Genomic DNA, 21,962 nt, shown 5'->3' with positions numbered 1-21,962 from the left:
CAGGCATTCAGCTTAAAAAGGAAGAGAAAAGATATATCAGCATCAAATACATATCAGGAAGTAGTAAAATAGGAGCCAAAGATCCACACATACCCTGCTTGTCTGTTTTAAGGATGAAACAAGCAGGAATATAATCCATTTTTCCTCCTGGGGACCCATATCTAAGTCTTAAGCAGCTTGCAAAGGGGGAGAATACATGTTCTTATTCACTGTAATTCTCCAGGGCAGGAGTATTAACCACCCCTTTGCCTGTACATTCAGTAGAAAAAAACAAAGCAAACAGAAGAGATGCAAGCCAAAGAATGGAAAAGGAGGATGACACTGAAAACACAGCTGCGTGAATCTAAGCTGTGCTCAGCACAGCTCCAAAGGAGGCAAAGTGACTTAAAGCCACTTACTCATAAACACATATGCCCAAAACCATCTGGCTGCAAGGCTGCTTCCCATCATAAACTTGCAAGTCTATCATCGACAAAAGCTGTTCCATCAACAGGAGTATGCTGGAACATGAAGATCTGCATTAGCCACCTTCCTTTCAGCTATAACCCTACAGTACCTGTGAGCACAAAAGATGGCATGAAATTCTCTTTAACAACTCAAGACTCAAGAGTGCTCTTCTAGAACTCTTCCATTCTCCTTCACTGTAATGCTGCCTCTAAATTTTTTCATTGTCATGGAGAAAGTACGAAGAGAGTTCGCAGACCCTAGGGCACTGTCATTCAACATGAAAATTAATCAAAAAGACACACCCGAAAGTAATCATTTGGGTTTACATTTTCAGCATGCATCCTCTTGTAATATTCTTCCTAATATCTTGACATTAAAACATAAAGCCACTCTTTGCCAAAAAGAATAATGGAATATGATCTATTCACTTCTATCAATAAAAAATTAATCAGGCAATGCAGTTTTCTAACATGTCTTAGCAATTCTTAACATTAAATAAATAAATAAATAAACATCCTGACTCTGTGATACCATGAAAACAAAGTCTATTTCCTGAACAAACAAAAGATCTTTCCAAAAATCCCAACAGATTTGGATTACAGTATAATGTGTTATCAAACAGTAATCTTAATCTCCCCCAAAAAGAGAATTAAAAGGCTCAATGCTTTTGAAATTATTTCTTGAAAACTGGAGCAGATAGCTTGAACAGCAGTAGGAACAGTGAAAAATGCTAAAGAATTTTGAAAGATGGTTTTAGTAATGCTGTGTTGATTAAACTTGCAGACCTTTTATTGTATTAGGTTCTTTTAGGAAAAGAAGATTATTTAAAAGGAAAAAGTCTTCCATTTCTTTGCAATATTACCTATTGAATAAGCCTCTTGGTCTCAAAAAAAATGAACTACCCTACTATCCAAACATTATAATGCTCACAACTAACAAAAGGCAGTGACTGATAAATACCAAAAGGTTAAACAAGTGTAAAGGGAGAATAAGTCTCCAAACATGTGTCTTACTTTCATGGAAGATTTTACATCTATAAACAGAAACCGAAATAGCAGTTCTAGGACTAAACTCCTTTCTCAGTTAATCTGTATGAAGTTGATTGATCAGCTGAAGGAACAGCTCCTGACTTACAGGAGTGTTGCTGAGATCTGAAACAGATTGACATTGAATAATTTCATTTTTCTCCTAAAGATAACTGGAAAATTCCACTGTATGCATGAGGAAAAAGTAGCAAACTATTTTCATCTCGAATTCTTGTGGCTACATTCCTCCTTTCTCAAGGCTCAGGAAAAGCAGACTTGCCTCTACCTCCCTTTTTTGTATTTCATTCCTACTCCGCAGTGCACATCCTCCTCCCTTCAGCCTATGATATGTTCTTGTTTGATGGTTTTATACATGACTGCTGTATATCACAGAAGATTTAAAGCTACAAATAAAAACATTTAGTTCAGGTAGAAATCAGGCTCTAAGGATCCAGGTATCAAATCCAGTGTGTTTGTTTTCCTAGAAATTTATATACTTAATCTTAAGCCACTAGATACCATCTGACAGATGCTGATTCTCTGACTATAACATGCACCTTTTTCCTCCCTTCCTTCAAACTGCTAACATCAAATCTGCTATCACATATTATATTGACATCGTCTAACATTCAAATAAAAAAGCTTGGGCAAGAGTCAGAGGGTAGTGCATATGTTTGCAAAGGTGAGTGACAAACAAGAGGGAGTGAGAACCAGTGGTAAAGGACTACCAGCAAGCTACAAAAAAGCGAAGATTCCCGTATTCTACTGAATAGAAAAGCTAAAACAGCCAACTAGATTTGCAATATTTTTCAGCTGTACAACTAACCCTGGAGAAACAGCCTTAAGGAAGAGAAATGACCACCCTCCTGGCTGGGCAGGCAGACAAGCAACAGGATACAAAATAAGGAGTAGGTAAATTCACCTTACTGGTCATGGTCAACACTGTGTAAGGCAAATTAGTTGGGGATTAACTCAATTTGTGTCAAAAATTAATCTGTACCAGTGAGTCAAGCTGCAGAGCTACTGCCAAACTGAAAGAACAGCTGTTATCAGACCAGTTGTCAAAGAACTACTGCAAAGCCAGCAAAGAAAAAAATCTGGAACAGGTTTTTCCTGGAGAAATAAGCCAAACAAGTGCTTCACTTTCTACACTGTTTTACTAGAATTGCCCAAAACTGCTTTCAGGCAGTCTAGTAAGAAACTGCCAACCTACAGAACACACTAGATTCATAGAATATATTTTCATCACAGTTTCTACCAGAGGATCAAATATGTTGATTTTCTTCCTATACTTTAACCTCCTACTGCATTAAAATGTGTTCTTCCTACAAAAAATAAAGTTACTCACATGTCAATAATTTAATTAACTGAAAATGCATTTCAACTTACAATAAGAAAAAAACAGCATCAAAATTATATTGAAATAGCAAGCATATCAGGAGTAGAAAGTCATGCCTGCAGATAGCAGGCCTGACTATGTAGATAGTCCTTACCTAGTACTAAAATTATCACATGTGTTACAGTCACAGCATCAAATGCATTTCTGTATCTGCTTTGAACTACAGTTTGATGACACTTTGGTGGTACAGCCAGACTAAGCACGTTCCACAACCTTTGCTGCTCCTGGGCCCCATCCCCCTGTTTGTGATGCTGCTTAGCAGACTAGACCTCTGAAATGGCCTGTATAGAAGTGAACCTAACATTCCCCACTAAGGACACCCTTCCTTCCTTGATCAGGTTTACCAAGGAAGACTCCAAACTCTTCCACTAGTATAAATGAAATGGTGCTGCGTGGCCATGAATGGATGGAACAAGCAGCTGGAGGCAGCACTGAGGAAAACAGAATAGTGGTTTCCTAAGCCAGTGTCCTGTCCAAGTATGTGCCAAGTATTATGAAAGATACTGGACAGAAATATACACAGTGGTGATTCCAGAATATAGTTAAGAGAAAGATTATCAGTGCATCACATTTAAGGGAAACAAAACTTTTATTTTCAGGTGCGTTTCTCTAAAAGCAATGCTCAAATGCTCTTTTCAAATGTTTAAGTAATAGTTTGTCATTTCTCATCAATAACCTAATATCTACAGTGAATTAGTTAACCTTCATTAGAACTTATGTGTGGACACTGCATTCAGAACTGAAGGAGACTAAATTCAGAAACTTCAAGTAACAATGGAAGTTCTATCATGAACCAAAGAACAGGAAATTCAACTTCAGTTTTTAAAGTGCCCACATGGGGCTACAATGTGGTTTAATTAATCCAATAATTCCCACCTTCTGCTGCTTTGAATGAACTTTTGTGTAACCCTGTTTAAAATGTCTACTACCAATAACTTCTTAGCTAGTTTCTAGTTCAAAATCACAAACAGGTAAAAAGAAGTTTAAAAAAGCCTTAAAGGTGTGCAACATCCTTCAAAGCCATCATGTAAAAATTCACTTCAGCTGTTTTTTGCCTTCTCTTGGGGCTACTATGTCAGTCAACACATAAAATCCTAGGGAAGGAACTTGGTGGAATCCTATCACTGTACGCCAGTTAAAATTCTAGCCCTTAATTTCCAAAAGGTACATTTAGACTTTTTCACATACAACAGTGATATAATGCTGACAAGCCAGCAGCAACTGGAAAATAACCAGTCAACATATCATATCTGCAATTAAATCATTATGTCTAAACAGCAAGCTATAACTACTAATCAGAAAGAGTGAAACTGGAACCACACATGGAAATAAATCTTCATTTTCTCTGGAGCCAGTGATGCTGAATGGACCACATAATTATAGCATTTTACTTTGTCCTTTTTCCTTTGTAATTCATGATACTCCCAGTCAGGCTAACAATAATCAGATCAGCAAAACTGACATTTCTGGCATTATATGGGCCAATGGGAATTTAAGCATTGATTTTGCGGGAGAAAAATCAGGGCAATGTTGAGAGTATCTCATCCATGGTATTAGGAGTATAACATTCATTTCGAGGATCCAGACAGGACCTGTGCCCAGTTATATGCAGGCTGAGATACAGGAGAAATTAGTAAAAGAAAGGAGGCAAGAGCCATCATTAAGTCAATGGGATTGCTTTCTTTGCTCTACCTGCTGCTTGTTGATAAGAAACCAGTACTGTAAATTAGAAATGAGCCAGCTGAAATCAACATGGCCCTGTCATTTTCATTCCAACACAAGAAAAGAAGAAAAACTTCAAATGACTGTAAGGAACTCGATTTTTCAATAAATAATCTTCTGCAGTGCAACTCTGTGAACACAAAGTAAATCGGGCATCTAAAACCAATTAAAAATTTGTATTCAGGCAAGTTTCCAGCTACTTTAAAATATATCCTGCTTTGCTGAGAATCCTTGTTAAAATATCAGAAATACAAAATTGAGAGGTTTATTTCCCTTGTAAAATTCAGCTTCACCTTTTAGCTACTAACATGAAGAGGAGGGAGGTTCCATTTTGAAACACAGCAGCAGCAGTTGCAGTGCGCTGGCAAAGCAGCTTGCAAGCAAAGTCTAAAGGGAACAGTTAGATGGACTGCTGAGTTAGTGCATGGCAGAGTCTGATGGTATCTGTTGTGCAGTGAGAAACCTGCTAGTATATAAAGCTTGGCTTTAAAGGAAAAGGTATTTGATGTATTATTTGGTAGTGGTACTAAACTACTTAGCTAAGGACAAATGCTACCAAAATAAAGCACTCTCTGAAATTGAACTGCATATATTTGACTGAAATTGTACATTGATTTAATTCTGTCTCATCTGGTTGTATAATACACTTTTACCTAAAACCACACATTGTTCAATAAATATATTCTTAGTGCACACAAAAAAAAAAAAAGATGGAAAGTCTTCCAGAGATATTTGGACGGCACCTGCTAATTGTGACAGGTTGGCTGCTCATTCCTCTGCATTAACTTGAACTATGCCCAAGAATTGCTAATCAGGCAGAAAATCTCTGCTGTACTTTTCTGTAACAATTTTCTGTATATAAACCTCAGACTTGGAAAGAAATTATTGCTACTTACTATGAAAAGGTATCCATAAACCAATTGAGAAAACTTACTGTAAGCATGTCACTGTGTCTAGATCATAATGACCTGCAACACTTGTACAGTAATAGTGAATAACAGATAGGGAAGTGCAACACTGGAGCTCTGACTTGTAAGATACTTTTTGTTTGTATCAGTGAGAAAATGTTTCTCATGGTGCAAAACACCTTCATACAACTCAGTCCCTAGAGCTGCACCTTTTTTTTTTCATTTTGCAAAACGAAGACACCTTAAAAATCATTAGCCCTTACATCCAGCTATATGTGTCTACCCAGCTACAGTAACTTAGCTTTAAATGCATGTAGGCAAAGGAAAAGGAAGAGGAAGGGAAAAAGGGAGGTGGAAGAGAAGAAGGAGAAGGAAAAGGAGAAGGAGAAAGTTTTCACAACAGCCTGTTTTGTCTGGCAGGGATTCAGGACAATTTTTTTTTAAATGTCCTCCACTAGACTGAACTGAAGTAGATTTATTTATTTAATTTCCAATATATATAATGTGTTAACTAATAGTTCAATCCTGCAATATTTGTTCTGAAAATACCCCCACTGACTTCTAAAGAGCCAATGGAAATTCTGATTGCATAAGAGCGGCAGAATCACACACAAAATGTTCCAGTGCCCTGTAAAATCCACTGAGCTGCCTTGTAGCAGCAGAGGTAAGGTTGGCACCAAGCTGCTATCAGGAAAAGTGTAATTCTATTCCAAAAGAAAACATTTTTGTAAATAGCTGCTGAGCCTGGTGACATTGTCTGGGAATTCATACCTATCACTCATCCTCTTAATAATTCCTAGAATAAAAATGAAGGAGAAAACAGTCATAACTGAATTTCATATGCAACAAAAAGAAGCAGCTCACTGAAGGCATGCCAACTGAACAGCTACACAACATGACTGACTCTAACATTGCCATAAAGGGCAATGCTGTTCTGAGAAAATAAACTGTGTTTATACACAGTGTGTGTATTAATTGTTTTTCTTTTTGTAAGAAGCTTTAGCAGCAGAGCAAAGTAACATTTTGTCCTAGCTGAAGAACACCGTGACTTCCTCCTAATGAAGGCAATACCATCCGTAAGCTTGCTCTGAACCCAGGCACTGGGGACACCACTGGCTAATGAGGTTCAGCAACACCTACCGTCACCACGTTTTATGTCTCCCTGCTGGGACCTCCAATGTGGGCAAACTGCTTGAACTGAAGTCCTATCTTCAAAGAGTCCATCTTAGATTGAATTCTGTCTTAGATTGAATTCTTCTCCAGAATTTCAGTCAACACCAGGAAGTACTGAAAAATACCACATTTTACCTTATTTTATCAGTGTGTCCTTTCCTCTTCTGTCCCCATGCACAGGAGCACAGCTCTAAAAGTCAGAAGGAAAGTGATCTCGTTTCAGGAAAATACTTTTTCCTAGCACTGATCCCTTTTAGGTAACCCAGCAGCTAGAGGCCCTCTCTCTCCCTGCATTGACAGCTCGCAGCTGCTTAAGCTCAGAGGGAGACTCAGGCCCCAAAGCAGAAAGCAAAGAGCCAATGTCTCCTTCCCCTTGGCAACACCCAGTTGGGGAAGAAACCTGTCTGAACCAAATGCTCCAGGAACACAAAGCAGAGCAGAAGGAATGGAAAGGAGTTAATATAACCAAACAGGAGTATTCTGCTAATGCACCATTTCAGGAAAAAAGCTCCCTTTGCAGAGCACCAATGTTTATGGGGCAAAATGCACCAGTACCTATGGTGTGTGGCTGCTAAAATTGTGGGTGCATTATGTTCAGCTCTGCTGATGTTCTGCTTTCAAACAGGTAACAGCTGAACTGTAGAACGGTAGATAAATCAAACACCCTCACTCTGTCTGTGGATCAGCTTGCTGCACACCAGGTGAAAGAACATGTTTCAGGACAACACTGTGGTGTGATTTGTAGCAGAGCGGGACTCTGACTGAATACGATGTGACATCTGTTCTGAATATCTGAAGGGATTTATAATGCTAAATATTTTAACAGAACATCTTCTTGAGTTTTAAAATAGATATCCAAAGTTCATGGCTCTTTTTAATTTTACTCACATTGGTCCAATTTCCCTTCAGATGTAAAGGCACTCCACTCTCATTAATTTATTTAAAGAAATATTAGTTGAATGATCAACATTTCCTGGAGGCCCACTTTGGAGTCATCACAGGCTGAGGCAGCAGCCACACTGGGTGCTCACAATTTACAATGATGCCAGTGGAAGCTGTGCTTTGAACACATAAACTCTTCTAATCCCTAAGTGCTAAGACACATGGGAGTTTTGCATATTTCACACCTACGGGAATTTTAACTTAAATTTCTCTGTGCCTAGATCTCCACCCTAGCACCATGCCTTCCCTCCCTATGAGGTTTATATCCTCTGCATTAACTGTTGGTGATACACTCTGATACCACACTGGATGGGATTTAAGAAAACTGAATGTAGCAGTTAGGAACTCAGCTACAAAGCAAATGAAAAGTATATGAAACTATTGAACAGAAGAACAATGCAGTTAACATGGTCTAGCTTGTGAACTGAATCAGACTTTGTCCTATGTAGAAAACACAGAGTACTTGCATAATTAAAAACCTGGTAAAGGTGCACACACAAAAAAAAAAAAAAAAAAAAAAAAAAAAAAAAAAAAAAAAAAAAAAGAATGGAAAAATAAAATTAACTTTAGCATTTCTCAAAAACTGTACATTTAAATTATGCAACTTCAGACACCATTTTCCTATAAGCATTAGCATTTTGCTATAACACACAGTATACTCAAATACTCTCGGAGCTAGAGGAAGAATTTCCATTTTTGGAGGGATATCCAAGTCTGGCCCTTACTATGTTATATATTTTTAACACTTTCAAAGGAAAAAAATATTGTGACACTGCAACTTATAGAAATTTCTTATGCAAGAAACTGACCTACTGTCTTTTACTGACCTGTGTAAGTCAAGGTGGAAAAAGCTACAGGAATTCAGCATAACACTGAATTCCTTTAACAAACAAACTAAAATCGAGGGTGATGTAAATTAAAAGCGAAAGAAATGCTGAGGGGACAAAAAAGGTGAAAGGTGTTAATAATCTTGTATGATATGCAGTATAGAAAACAGTGATGTCAGCTCCTATGAGATTTCCTGTGACTTCTTACGTCCTCCCTTTAACGTGCTCAAGTTCTCCAGTTGACAACTCTCAGATAAAGGGATCGGTAGCAACTAACTTAGACAGTAAACTGCCAGAATGTCCATGGTGATACTTTGATGTTCACCAAGGTCCCACACTGTGCTTTTCTAAACCAGAGGGGGTGGGTGCAGAGGCAGCTGAAAAGTACTTTACTCAACATCTAGTAAACACACCAGCTGCAACACCAGAGGTACTCTAAGATGCTCCTCCTGGGTGACAAAAGTTACATCCTTCAGCTGAGCAAAGGAAGACTCCAGGTAGTTCCATGTGCATTGTTGATCTGAGGGCAGCATCACAGGTCATAGCTTCACTAACCTTGATCCTTGCCTGATTTTTTCTTTGTCTTTGCAGATTTTTTATGTTTTTACAGAAAACTCTTGAAAGAAGTCTCTAATGATGTCTCATTAGAGATAGCAAACAACTAACTGTTACAAATCAGCAATAAAGAAATAATAAACAGGTATGATTAACTGGGTACACTGTTTAACACACTATGTAAAAACCAGGTTATCATATAATACCATGGAAATAGATTAATATAGTTCATGCATTACTGTTTCATGCACATTGTAGGTAACTAAAAAGCAGGAAAAAGCAGTACAGATGAAAGGAAGTTTAAATAGCCAGTATTATGATACTAGGAAGTGATTGAAATCTGAACCTTGCTGTATTTAATAGCCTGAACACCACACTTCCCCAGACAGCTCCTGTGAAAGACTGACTAATTTGTTTCAATACAGTGGCCCAAAAGAGACAGTATATATCCACAGCATTGTATGAAAATTCTTCCAAGTGTACAATGTGAAGCCTAAAAAGCAGTTAATTTATCACAGAAGCAGCGATTCCTACAGTAACTAATTCAAACTGCTGATGATGCACTAAATCAGAGTGAGTGATGAACACATACATAGCAGCAAGTGAAGTTCAAAAGGATACAGATCTATGTGATCAATGAGCTGTCACACAGCAAATGAAATGCAGTGTTGACAAACGTACAGTAATAGAGATGAGGCTCAAAAATAATCAAACCAAATATAAGAAAACTTAAATAAAACAGTGCAGAAATATCTCATTACAGCACTGGAGGTGCCTTTTGAAACACATCTACCAGACATTCAAATCACTGATATTTCTCTCTCTGTTTAATTTGAAAAAAATAAAAACCAAGCACTGATTACTTGAAGAGATGCATTGTTACAAAGCAGTACAACCTTCCCAAAAACGCAATTCAGTGACACCAGACATGTGAGAAACCATCTATTTCAAGCACAGAGTTGGAACAACAGCCTACAGAAGAAAATCTCACACAGACCTAGTATCATATTGCACATTACCACCCTGAGTGATGACTGAATGATAAGGCCAACTTATGGTTTCTTCCTCTATCTGTGCAATTCAGAAACATAATCAGAGCAAGTGGTGCTGACCAAGCCTCTCCATACTTTAACCACTGTCTTACCTGATTAATAGCTTTTAGACTGAAAAAGCAACACTATTTTGTAAGAAGAGTACTGCCATTCAGTGATGTGCACTTCTTGAATTTTCCTGGAGCATAAGAAACTGCACATCATGAAAGATGCCAGAACTTTTAAAAAGACAGAAATCACCTACTGCAAGAAGGAAGGATTTATTAGACATTTTCTACAAAAATAATAGTGTAACTTTCTCATATGCAAGTGTTACCAGCTGTGGCTACTACCATCATTATTCAATTATTCATTACAGCCAACAGAAATACATTTTCTTTAGCTTTTGTCTATGGAGTGCTACAGTGAGAATGTTCTGTCTGTTATGAAATCTTCTGTTTGAAAATGTCATATGATTTAAGACATCGTATCTTTGAAGGGCTTTTCAAAAATCATACCTTCACTAGTCTCTTGGATGCAGCTTTATTGTGGAACTGCCACACTATAATCACACTGACTGACAAGAATATTTACTGTGATAGGAACAGGCCAGTTATTCTTGACAGATATGAATCTCTACAAAGACATCTATGCTGTAAAAATGAGCATCTCTACCAAAATTTTACATCCTCGCAGACTCCTCAACAGAACAGTTTGCTGAGTGTTATGGATCACATGCACATTTGTACATTTCCTTCAGATCATATTCATTGGTAAAGTATATCCACCAAAAAGCCCCATTACCCTCCATCAACCTTTCTCTTCTTTTTAATACAATCGATTGTTTTCTTTGACAAATAAGGGATATTTCACCGCCAAGCTTTCTCAACCTGCTCTTCAAAAAGTCCATGTGCCAGGTAACTAAGGAAAAACAGGCAATTAACAAAAAAGGTAGCAATCCTCTTTGCTTCTTGCTCTAAACCTTATTTTTTCTTCTCCTTAACCTAAAGATTACTTCACCTGTTGCAGTTTCTCTTACATAAAAGCTCTAATCCTTTAGATTTTAATAAGACAATGAATCACACCTTGATTTTGATGAAACCACAAACAATGTAAACACAAATAAAGAGCTACTCTTTTTGGTTTATGCTAGTTTAATAAGACTACAGGATTACTCTTTTTTATCATCTGTTAAACACTTAAGGACATAGCTAATACACTATAAAGAACTGAAATAACATTAATACTGGAAATGTAATAGAGTGGACAGGTAACAGTATAGAAGGTTCCTGGAGTGTGTGGAGGTTAACTTCTAGACACAGTTGGTGAGCAAGACAACTAGAAAAGCTGCCCTGCTGGACCTCTTGTTTGTGAACAAAGATTGGTGGGCAATGATAATTGGAGGGCGTCTTGGACTCAGCAATTATGAAATGATAGAGTTTTCAATTCTTGGAGAAGTAAGGAGAGGGGTTGGCAGAACTGCCACCTCAGCCTGTTTATGACACTGGCTGAGAGAGCCCCTTGGGCTTTTGTCTGAGGAGCAAAGGCATCCAGGAAGGCTGAACATATTTAAGAAATCTTAAAAGTGCTGGAGCTGGCCATCCCCATGTGCTGAAAGACAAGCCCGTGGGGAAGACCACCAGCCTGGCTGCACAAAGAGCTTTGTCTGGAGCTCAGATGAAAAAAAACGAGTTTATGACCTTTGGAAGAAGGGGCAAGTAACTCAGGAGGGCTACAAGGACATTGTGAGGTTATACAGGCAGAAAACTTGAAGAGCTGAAGCCCAAGTAGAACTTAATCTAGCCACTGCTGTAAAATACAATAAAAAATGTTTCTGTAAATATATTAGCAACAAAAGGAGGGCTGAGAATCTCCATCCTTTGCTGAATATGGGAAATAACATAGTGACAAAGAATGAGGAAAAGGCTGAGGTACTGAATGCCTTCTTAGTCTTAGTCTTTCATAGTAAGACCAATTGTTCTTTGGGTACCCAGCCCCCTGAGCTGGACAACTGAGAGCAGAACTGAAGCACCAAACATCTGAGGGAAAATGGTCAGCAATCTTCTACACCACTTAGATACACAGAAGCCTATGAGAAGGGACAGGATCTATCCAAGGGTACTGAGGGAGCTGGCAGCAGTGCTCACCCAGTCACTTTCCATCATTTACCAGTAGTTCTGGCTAACTGGGTAAGTCCCAGACAACCAGAGGTTAGCAAATGTGACACCCATTTACAAGAAGGGCTGGAAGGATGATCTGAGGAATGACAGGCCTGTCAGCCTGACCTCAGTGCCAGGGAAGGTCACAGAGCAGATTGTCTTGAGTGCCATCACACGGCACATACAGGACAACCAGGGCGTCAGGCCCAGCCAGCATGCTGTAAGAAAGGTCCTGTTTGACCAACCTGGTCCCCTTCTGTACCTACTTTGTGGATGAGGGAAAGGCTATGGATTTTGTCTACCTAGACTTTACTAAAGCCTTTGACACCATTTCCCACAGCATTCCCCTGGAAAAACTGGCTGTGGAGGTTTTTCAGTTACTCAGCAAGCCATTAGAAGGAGGAATGAACCATCAAGTGCATTTTCAGAGTATTTGTTATTTGAAGAGATTTTTAAATAGTAGTAATACTTGATTTTGCACCTATCCTGCAGAAAGGATGTTTAGTTGAATGTTAGAATTCCATGTTAAAACAGGATTCAAGGCAACATAATTAAAAATCCCAAGTGATGGTACCAAGTTAAAGAGCTAAAATGCCTAAACCAGTGCATGGCAGAAAGGGTAAATTAGTCCTCCAGTTTCCCTTATCATTAGCAAAGCTATAGCCTCCCAAATGTACAATGCAGGAACAGTATTTTGTTAGATTCGCAGAAGACAAAGAATTAAATGATTGACAGATATTTCCAACTGTATAATTTGTAGCTTATGAAAAAGCTTATGAACTTTATGTTTTATTTTGTTCAGCTTGAAGACATACACATGGAAAATCTCTATCTGTATTTCAAACTGGTTTTAGTTAAAATCATCATCCTTCTACTGAACTGATGCCAAGACTTCCACTAGTCAGATTTTCACAGTTAGATTTTTCATAGACTTTAATTAGCAAACAGAACAGTTTCTATTTAGAGCCAAACCAGTGAAAAGCAGAAATAATAGGAAACCATTCAAATCAAAAAACAAAGCTACATTACAACTTTATGGTAATGATGATTAATCCCTGCATAGCTATTCTTTGATCTGAACTTTTTTCTCAGTCTATTTCAGGACAACTTGCACACTGTTATTTCTCAGGAAAACATAGAAGAAAACAGAAAAACAGAGTTTAAGAAGTACACACTAAAACTTTTGCTTTCTAAAACCCTGAGTGACGTACTTCATTGGGAAAAAGTGCTATTGAATTTCTCTACAAATGGATCTGTCCAGGCAAAAGTTTCTGGCTGGAATATGGAGTTTGCTGGACAAAGGACTGAAGTCTTACTGGCTTAAATGGACATGATGGTTTTACCCTCGACATACACAAGATTTTATGAAGAAAACTTTTGATTTAAAGAGTTCTCATCTGGATGAGAAATTTTTCTAATTCATCTGACCTGGTGTTACAACTAAGAAAATAATCAAGCTGGGTTCCATGAGTAAGTTATGCTACAAACCCTGAATGTACTGTAAACTCTCCAAAAAGCTGCATTTCCTCAGCAAGTTTCCTTTCATTGCCTTTGCATGGAAAACACCTCTCTGACATGACCAATGCGTTCATTTAATTTTTGTTTTACATTTTATCTTCCAATTTATTTTGGTTAGAGGTAGAATTATTCTGTTAAAAAATGACCGATCCTAGATGTAGTTTATTTAAATTTCAAAATGAAAAGCTTACTAAGAACAGATAAGATTGATTGCTCCTTCCAACTTAGCATAATTGTATTTCAGGTGAACATCAATTTACTTTAAAGGACACTTCTAAGTAGCAGGCTGCATCATACATAATTCATCAATCACAGCTGCCTGTAACATGATTTACTCAAGCAGATTTCAATGGAATAGAGGGAGTTGCATTGTTTTTTATGCTTTGGTTTGTTTGTTTTTAAATAGTTTACGAAACACTCATTTGTGCTGAATTATTGCTGAAAGGAGTTCATCCTTGGTAATCAGCATGTTGAATTTCTTTCTTTTTGTATAGAAATGTTACCTCTTTAAATTTCTTTGAAAAGACAGAGTGAGTTTTCAAAACATCATTAAGGCAAGGAGTACTCCGTGCTTATTAAAGGTAAAAATAAAGCTGAAAGATTTTGCTATGGAGGAGGGGATGACAAAAATATTTATCTGAAAAGCATTATTCATTTTAGGGCTGTTTATTTTCCAGCTGGCTTACATTGTTATTATTTGTTAGACCAGCAGTCAAATGGAGGTGAAGAGAAGTAGCTACTTCCTCAGCTAGTCCTTCACCATAGTTGTTACATGGATAAAATGGCTTTTATGTGGTAATCTACACAAAACTGTATGCCAGTGCAATTTCTTGGTGTATGAAGGGATTAATACAGGTGCATCTTCAATCAAATTCAGCTTCAGAGACACAGTGGTACCTCAGATGGTCCTAAAGTAAAGAAACATTTCCACAAATTGATGCAAATACAGCTTCAAAAGAAAAAAGAGAGAGCAAGAGAAACTGCTAGAAATACACATCTACACAAAGACAGAAATGCCTTTACTTACTTGTAAGCCCATTTGAAACACAGAGTGACCCATAAAGTTAGCCAACATTCGAATCAGAGCTGCACCCTATGGGAAATAATAGAGAAACAAAGTTACCAGTTTTGAATGTCAATATAACACAATAAAAACACTCTGAAGCGAAACATTTCCACCCAACACTAATATCCTGGAAATCTGTAACTAATACAATCTTTATTTGTGCTAGGATGAAAAAGAGAGAGAGAGAAGATAATGCAAATACTTACTAGGAAAAGTGGGGAGGCAAAGTGATACTGTTAATATCCTGCCGCATATACTGAATAAGGTGCAGGTCATACAACACACTCTCCCCACTGCTGCAGCATGCATGTGTCAGCTCCACAGCTGACTGACCCCAACCCTTCTGTGCACTCAACAGAAATGCCTAGTTTTAAATGGAAGCAAAGAAATAGTGTCCACTGCAAATTCTACCTCAGTGATTATTCATAGTATTTTTATCTCCATTACACTATGAGGATTCAGTGATACTACTACCCTTTGTAAAAGCCTTCAAGATCTGATGAGTGAAAGTGAGTAATCGCCATAAGAATTTTGTAAGATGTGGATATATATATTTGACTTACTAATAGTCAGGTTATTTTCCAGACTGTCATGCAAAGAGATATGTACTTGTATAGCACTCTTTCTCTGTATAGCGCTCTTTCTCTACTTGTAGCAGTTCTTACCCTTTTCCCCTTCAGGCAAAGTATAGAGATCTACAAGACAGGTGACTCTAATTCTCAGTACTTACTCAAGAAACAGACAGATACTTGCAAGAGTAGCTTTTTTTCAAGCACCCTTTTTGTGTTTTCTCACTCCCTCTCAGAACCACAATTGCTGTGTATTTTCCCCTTGCACAAGTGCTCTATTTCAAGCAGAAATAACTTCACAGATCTGATTTTAGCTATAATATCCATTAGCTATAATATCCCACTTTGCAATATAATTTCAAGACAACCAGCCTTCCAATCCCAATGTTTAAATGTTATACTTAGTACTGATGACAGTACAAGAGGAAGGACCCTTGTGATTGCAAGTCAGTGAATTAAAGGCTTGAAGAAAACATGATGCTAGAACTCAACAACCTCATCTAGAGACGAAGGCTCAGTAATTAGTTTAACATTCAAATAGAAAAAAATTTTAAAAAAGAACAGCATTTCATAAGTTCAAAAATTTAGAGATTCTAAAGCCAAAAGGACTATTACAACATTTAGTCTGCATTAATAGAGATCAAACAGTAATTTAGGCAAAGACCCCTATGCCTTCTCTTTACACAATAGCATCTATTTTAGAAGATTCAAGAACAGAATAGTGTTTTACAGTACTATTTAGAATGTGTCACAACTAATATTTACTCTCACAGTGAAAGCTACGCACCGTTTTACTAATTGAAATGTATCTAGTTTCACTTACTTGAATTTATCTACCTTCAGCTTTCAAAACAAGACTTTATGTCTTTTCCTGCTAAATTAAAGTTCAGGGTAGTTTGAAAATTTAACCCTTGTTGGTTTTTAGATCGTTTTACATGTGTTCCACTGATTTTTTTGTACAGTGACTATTTTTAAGTACTGAATGGATTATCTGTAATAAACAACATTTGAAATAATGACATAAATCAAAAATATTTGAAAATTATTAGTAAGTTGTAAGAAAACACAAGTCCTTCATATAGGCAGCAACAACAAATATTATATATTTTGCAGAGTAACTGAATAAAAAAAAAATTAATTGAGGAGATGTTTGCAGCTGCTTTTAGGAATTGAATAGTGAATAAAGCAAAACATGGTGTTTTCATTATTAACACTAGGCTATATTGTTATGGTGGTATATAATCTTACTGGAAGACAAATCATGTCTGGAACGCATAGCAGAATAGGAAAAAACACCTTCCAAAACAGATTATTACCTGAGCAGCCAAGACCATAGGTCAGGAAACATTATTGCCCTTATATTACTAGAGGAACGGAACAAGTAAAGTTCTCAGACACATTTAAGCAGATAAACAGCAGATAAATCTGTTTAAGCAGATAAACAGAAGATTTTTTTAAAATCTCATAAATAGATAAATCCTACTTGTTCTGTAGGGCAGGGCAATCCAAAACATCTGTAGCAGAAACAAAAAAAACCGTAAAACATAAAACAGATCAGACAAAATCCTCAACATGAAGATGTTTTTCCATTCATCACACATCCCTTTTCCTACTCACTATTTAGTATTCCAGGATGCCCTTGTTTCTTTCTCAGAGTTTAAATTTCACAGAGTAACAAGCCATATACTTATATAAGCACCTTGACTCCACTGATTTCTGTAAAAAGTAACCAAGCAAATACTTCCATATAATCTTGCCCACAGAGTCTTTTTTTCTATCCAGAGACCAAGAACTATCATATACTTGTAAAGAAATTATAGAATTCCTCTCACAGGTAACATGTAGACACATCTTGGATGGACTATGGCTGGCCTTTACACAGCAAACAAAATAAAACAGCAAGCAAAGACTGAATGGAGAGTCAAGGCACAAAAGCAGGATTAATTTTTCAAGATAGAACCCATTTCACAGCTACTTTAGAAGTACTTTCTACCAATTAATTACCTCCAGGAAACCCACAATCCCTTCTTACAGCTTCCAGAACAATAGTTCTGCCATCTTCCCCACTCAGGGAAAGCAAATGCTTTCTTGACTTGTTTGAGGAAGGGAATGGATTCAAAAAACAAGAGAACCTTAAGAGGGGAAAAAGTGTACTGGAGAGATGGGTGAAGAAGCATGAGCAAATTAAGCCATTGGTGTGGGGGGAAAATAAATGGGAGGAAACCATTCATTTCACCTTTCTTGCACTTTTGAGAGCAGGCAGAACAGAGAACAGCGATACCCTCATAAGAAGAGCAGAAGCTATCCACATGTTCACAGCTCTGGGAAGGGAAGGACAAGGCACAAAACACTGGCACTCTGACTAGAGAGGAAGCAAAACAGGTTTGCAGGCAGAAGGATAAAAAGCAAGAGGTAACTGGCATAAAGAAGAGCGGCTTACTAAAAAAGGAGCTTGGAAGATGACCCTAACCAGAGGGTCTTGGGAGGTGAAGAAGGTATGTGCAGTAAGCTCAATTATAGGAAAAACAAAATACACAGCTTTGGGGTTTTCTGAATGGCCCAATGTGCTGACATTCCCACCGCCTATCCACCTGGCAAGCAGAGCAGCAAGCAGAAAACTAGATGGAGTCCAGAGGACTTTACTGCCATGCCTTCTAAAAGCTTCTCTGACCTAGACCTAAACCTACACAAAAATCCCAACAAATCAGTTCTGCTGCAGGAGATGCCCTTTGGAACCTATCAGCATCACTCTCTGAACACCCTGACATGCAAGGAGCCTGCTCCCCACTTCACTTTCAAAGCCACTTCTGCTCTGCCAACATTTGTCCAACTGAAGAACAACATAGGATGTCTTGAGATGCAAACTTGCCTCTCCTACTGGGCAGAATGACTGTTTACTGATGATTTAAGTGCTTTCCTCCAGGCAGTGGATGACTCAGTACCTTGTCAAGAGGTAAAGCACATTGGTTTAAGAGGTCTAGTGGAAAGCAATTCTTTCCTATTCAAAAAACATACCTAGTTCTGCCAGTGTAAAATCTGACTCACCTTAGCCATTGTGCCTAATATGTCTACTCAGACAAATACACTACTCACTCATTCAATGATTAATGGTACTACCTGGGTCTGGTGAAGCATTGCTCATTAGCAGATCTCCCAAGTGCTCTCTAAGATTAATGCCAATATTCTGCAAATTAAAAGGAAACTGGGATACGCCCTAGTGAAATCATTTGCCAAAGATCACCCAGCACACTCCTCATCTAACCTATGACACAGCTGAAGCTTCCTCAGCCTCAGCATTGTGACTCCATCACTATAGGAAAGGAAAGTAGAATACGTTGGCTACTTCATGGAAATTAAGTGCATACAGCTCTTTTTTGCGAAGTGCTCTTGGGAAAAGACTCACTCATGGACAGTGAGCCAACACTGCCTGAAGGGATGGAAGTTTATGTGCTTTATTCCCCTGAAGAAACTTGTACACTCACAACATGGTAAAGACAATCCATAACCAAAATTAGGAGTAGAATTCCTTTCTATGTAAACTGAACATGTCTTTGAAATCTACAAAATGCAGAGCCGAGCTAAGGTATTCAGTCTAATTCTCTCCGTGCCAACATAAAGTAATGTGATTGCATCCTGGATCCCAGATTAGTTTTAACTAATTTTAAAGACCCACTCCTACATCTTGATCCTCTTACATCACAGAAATCACAATTACTGTAAGTCAATTTAATTCTATGACTTACTGAATGTCTCAATTTTATTATACTTGAATTCTTTAATTAATTGTTTCACTTGCAACTTGTATCTTGTAATCATTTTTTAATACAAAAGGTAGTACCAAATGGAATTTTGTTTAAAAGGAAACAAATTAAGTATTATATATGAACCCACAAAAACATGACTACTGCATACAAAACAGTACTGCTGCAGAGCCACTCAGGAAGTGATACATCAGATTCAGTGCAGCCATCTGTAGCACCTGTGACTATAATCACTTTAGTTGTTTAGACTTCCCTTACAGTCAATGGGCTTTACCAATCACCTCTGGATGCACTTTATCTAATCTTAAAGTAAACCTCAGATCAGGGGAATTGTACTCTAAAAGCACCCATCTCTTGCAATTCACTCCAAAAGCAGGCTGGAGTGACTAGCTCATATGTACACATCTGCACCGCAGACATCTAAAGTGCAGTGAGATTAATTCAACTGCACTGTCCAGAAAGGGCATACAGAGACTGATTCCCCATTCTGGGGGAATTCCTGAATTGTGGAGATACAAAACTGGTGTGACATGATCCTTTTGTATATAGAGTCAAATAACATATCTTGGTTTATTCTAAATGCAATACTTTTACGTAAGAAGACTAGCAAGGGTAGTATTCGACAGAAGGCCCTGAAGACAGGGCAGAGTGCTTGCTAGCTGAACGTAGATGCTCTATACTGAACAGACAGCAAAGAAAAGCACTTGAAATAAAGAACTGGTGAAGCAGCTGCAGTGAAGGGAACAATATACAAGTCAGCAAACCAGCACATAGGGTTATGCAGAAGCCAAGAGGCATGGACAAGAGGCCATGTGTGAAGAGACACAAATAAACTAGAAACTCCTTCAGCATTATTCCTTGAAGAACCAAAAATTACGTCATTATTCTGATAAGTTCTCATGAGAGAAAAATGTCAGCAACACAAAACAGAAACCATGAACTACAGATGACTTTTTTAAGGGCAAAATAATTTATTGTTCTGAATGCATTAGAGTGGGGGAAGGAAAAGAGATCATAATAGGTTGACCTAGAAAACACACAGCTCTTCCATCCTCCTTCCCACAAAATTCGTCATTTTTTCCTGCAATATCAACTTCTTTTCCTTTTTAGCTGCGCTTTTGTGTGTTTCGTTGTTTTTGTTTTAACCACAGCATTGAGATTCATCTGAGTGCAAATGCCTACATTGTAGCTAAGCGATGCTTACTCAGTTGTACACAGCTGAGGCAGCTGCCTAGACCTCCTTTAAAGGCAGAGAGAAGCAAGCAATTCAGTTCACCCTGATTCATCCAAAGACATGCATCTAAAATAGGACAGAAGAATTTCACCATAAGGTGTCTGTTTATCTTCAGTGATTATACAGGGAGGTGAGAGGACTACTCAGTTGCAGGTGTTTACATGGTGAACATCTCAACTGAGATGACATCAATCTCTCTGAAGATATTCTACCCTGTAAATTACAAAGCAACATATGAAAATATGAAAAAGTGAACAGTGGAAAAACACCTTGAGTTTGTGAAGGCTGACACAGCATCTTGCAGGCTTACCTATCAATTTACATCACGTAACACCAGTTATCAATCATAGTAATTACAGAGACCTCAATTTATCTCTTCCTCACTGAATTTCCACCTTGCCATCCTTCTTTAGGAATTAAAGCTGTTTGATTTAGTTCATAAAAATGCTTTTGTGACACAAAAACTAAAATCAGGAAGGATCCTGGTAAGAAAAACACCCCCATGGTATCCAAGGTATAAGCAGGGAGTGAAATGCTGAGGAGGGGAACACTGGACTACCACAAAAAAGTACATAACTGAGGTTCTAAAACAGAAGTTTAATATGTCCATTTTCCACAAAACCTCCACCCATCAATTTTGCTTCTTCACCTCAGTAAATAAACAAAACCAAAACCAACACTGAATACAGGTGATTTATTAACTTTCTTCTATTGTGCAGTAGTCAGTTCAAAACCAGTCTTGATTAATATGATTAAACACCACTTGTTTTTCAAATACAGTGAGACACAAATAGAAGGCCTGCAGTTATTTTTCTGTGTGCCAATACACCTGCAATTCAAGATTAAGGTTACTTTCTCTCTAGCTAAGAGAAATGTGAATTACTCTATCCTCTGTCTCAATTACACTAAATATTATTCATACTGTTAGAGCTATTACTGTAAAAAGTTCTTAAAATCAATTTCATTTTCACTGATTAAAACAAGACTCAGACCACATACAGGCACACACAAAGGCATCATTCTTTCATAAAGACCTTCTGATTTGAGAATCAATACATGAAGTTTCATGGCTACTAGTATATATACCTGATATGTACTAGTATTGGTGGTTTTTAATGAATCAGTCACAGTACACATACATTAAATAGTTCTCTCCTTAAATTATTTACCCTGAGCTATACGCAACGTGCCGTCCCAAAAACTTTTTTAAAATCCATTGTCTACTCACACTGCCATCAAGAACTCCAGATGGATAATAAGAGCGAATTCCCCTTTGCAGCAGTGATGACCAGGCAAGACCAACATATTAATCCATGTGCTCAGTTATCTCACCCTTTATACCCTATGGAATCTCACTGAAGAAGGAAGACCAACTCATCAGCCTATAGCTCCCAGGACATCCCCTGGAGCATTTTCTGTACATCACCCCAGCAATTCTCTGGCAGAGCAACTGTTTGCTAGGATGGTCTACATCCCATTGCCAGAAGTTCTGCAGCTCCATATCTGGTTACCCTCAGAAGGTACAGGTGGATGCCACTCAGCTCTGCAGACTTTCTAACAACTAACAGTTCTTTTAGCTGGTGTTTCCCACACACCTACCTCAAATTGCAGGTTCCTGCAACCTAT

The 21,962-nt window shown here is 37.9% G+C and overlaps 1 protein-coding gene across 4 annotated transcripts in view; it reads right to left on the bottom strand.

The window, feature by feature from the left end:
* Positions 1–21,962, bottom strand: part of TRHDE (thyrotropin releasing hormone degrading enzyme) — a 252,723-nt gene that overhangs the window by 82,500 nt on the left and 148,261 nt on the right. For all 4 annotated transcript variants that reach the window (XM_017733245.1, XM_017733246.1, XM_008632816.2 and 1 more), the window contains one exon: positions 14,734–14,799. In XM_017733245.1, the coding sequence (XP_017588734.1) occupies positions 14,734–14,799 (66 nt within the window). The remainder of the gene's footprint in view (positions 1–14,733; positions 14,800–21,962) is intronic.

Source organism: Corvus brachyrhynchos, unplaced genomic scaffold (assembly GCF_000691975.1).
Source record: "Corvus brachyrhynchos isolate BGI_N302 unplaced genomic scaffold, ASM69197v1 scaffold32, whole genome shotgun sequence".
Lineage (NCBI taxonomy): Eukaryota > Metazoa > Chordata > Aves > Passeriformes > Corvidae > Corvus > Corvus brachyrhynchos.
The sequence above is the reverse complement of the archived record's forward strand: the minus strand, read 5'-3'. Positions and strand labels throughout refer to the sequence as shown.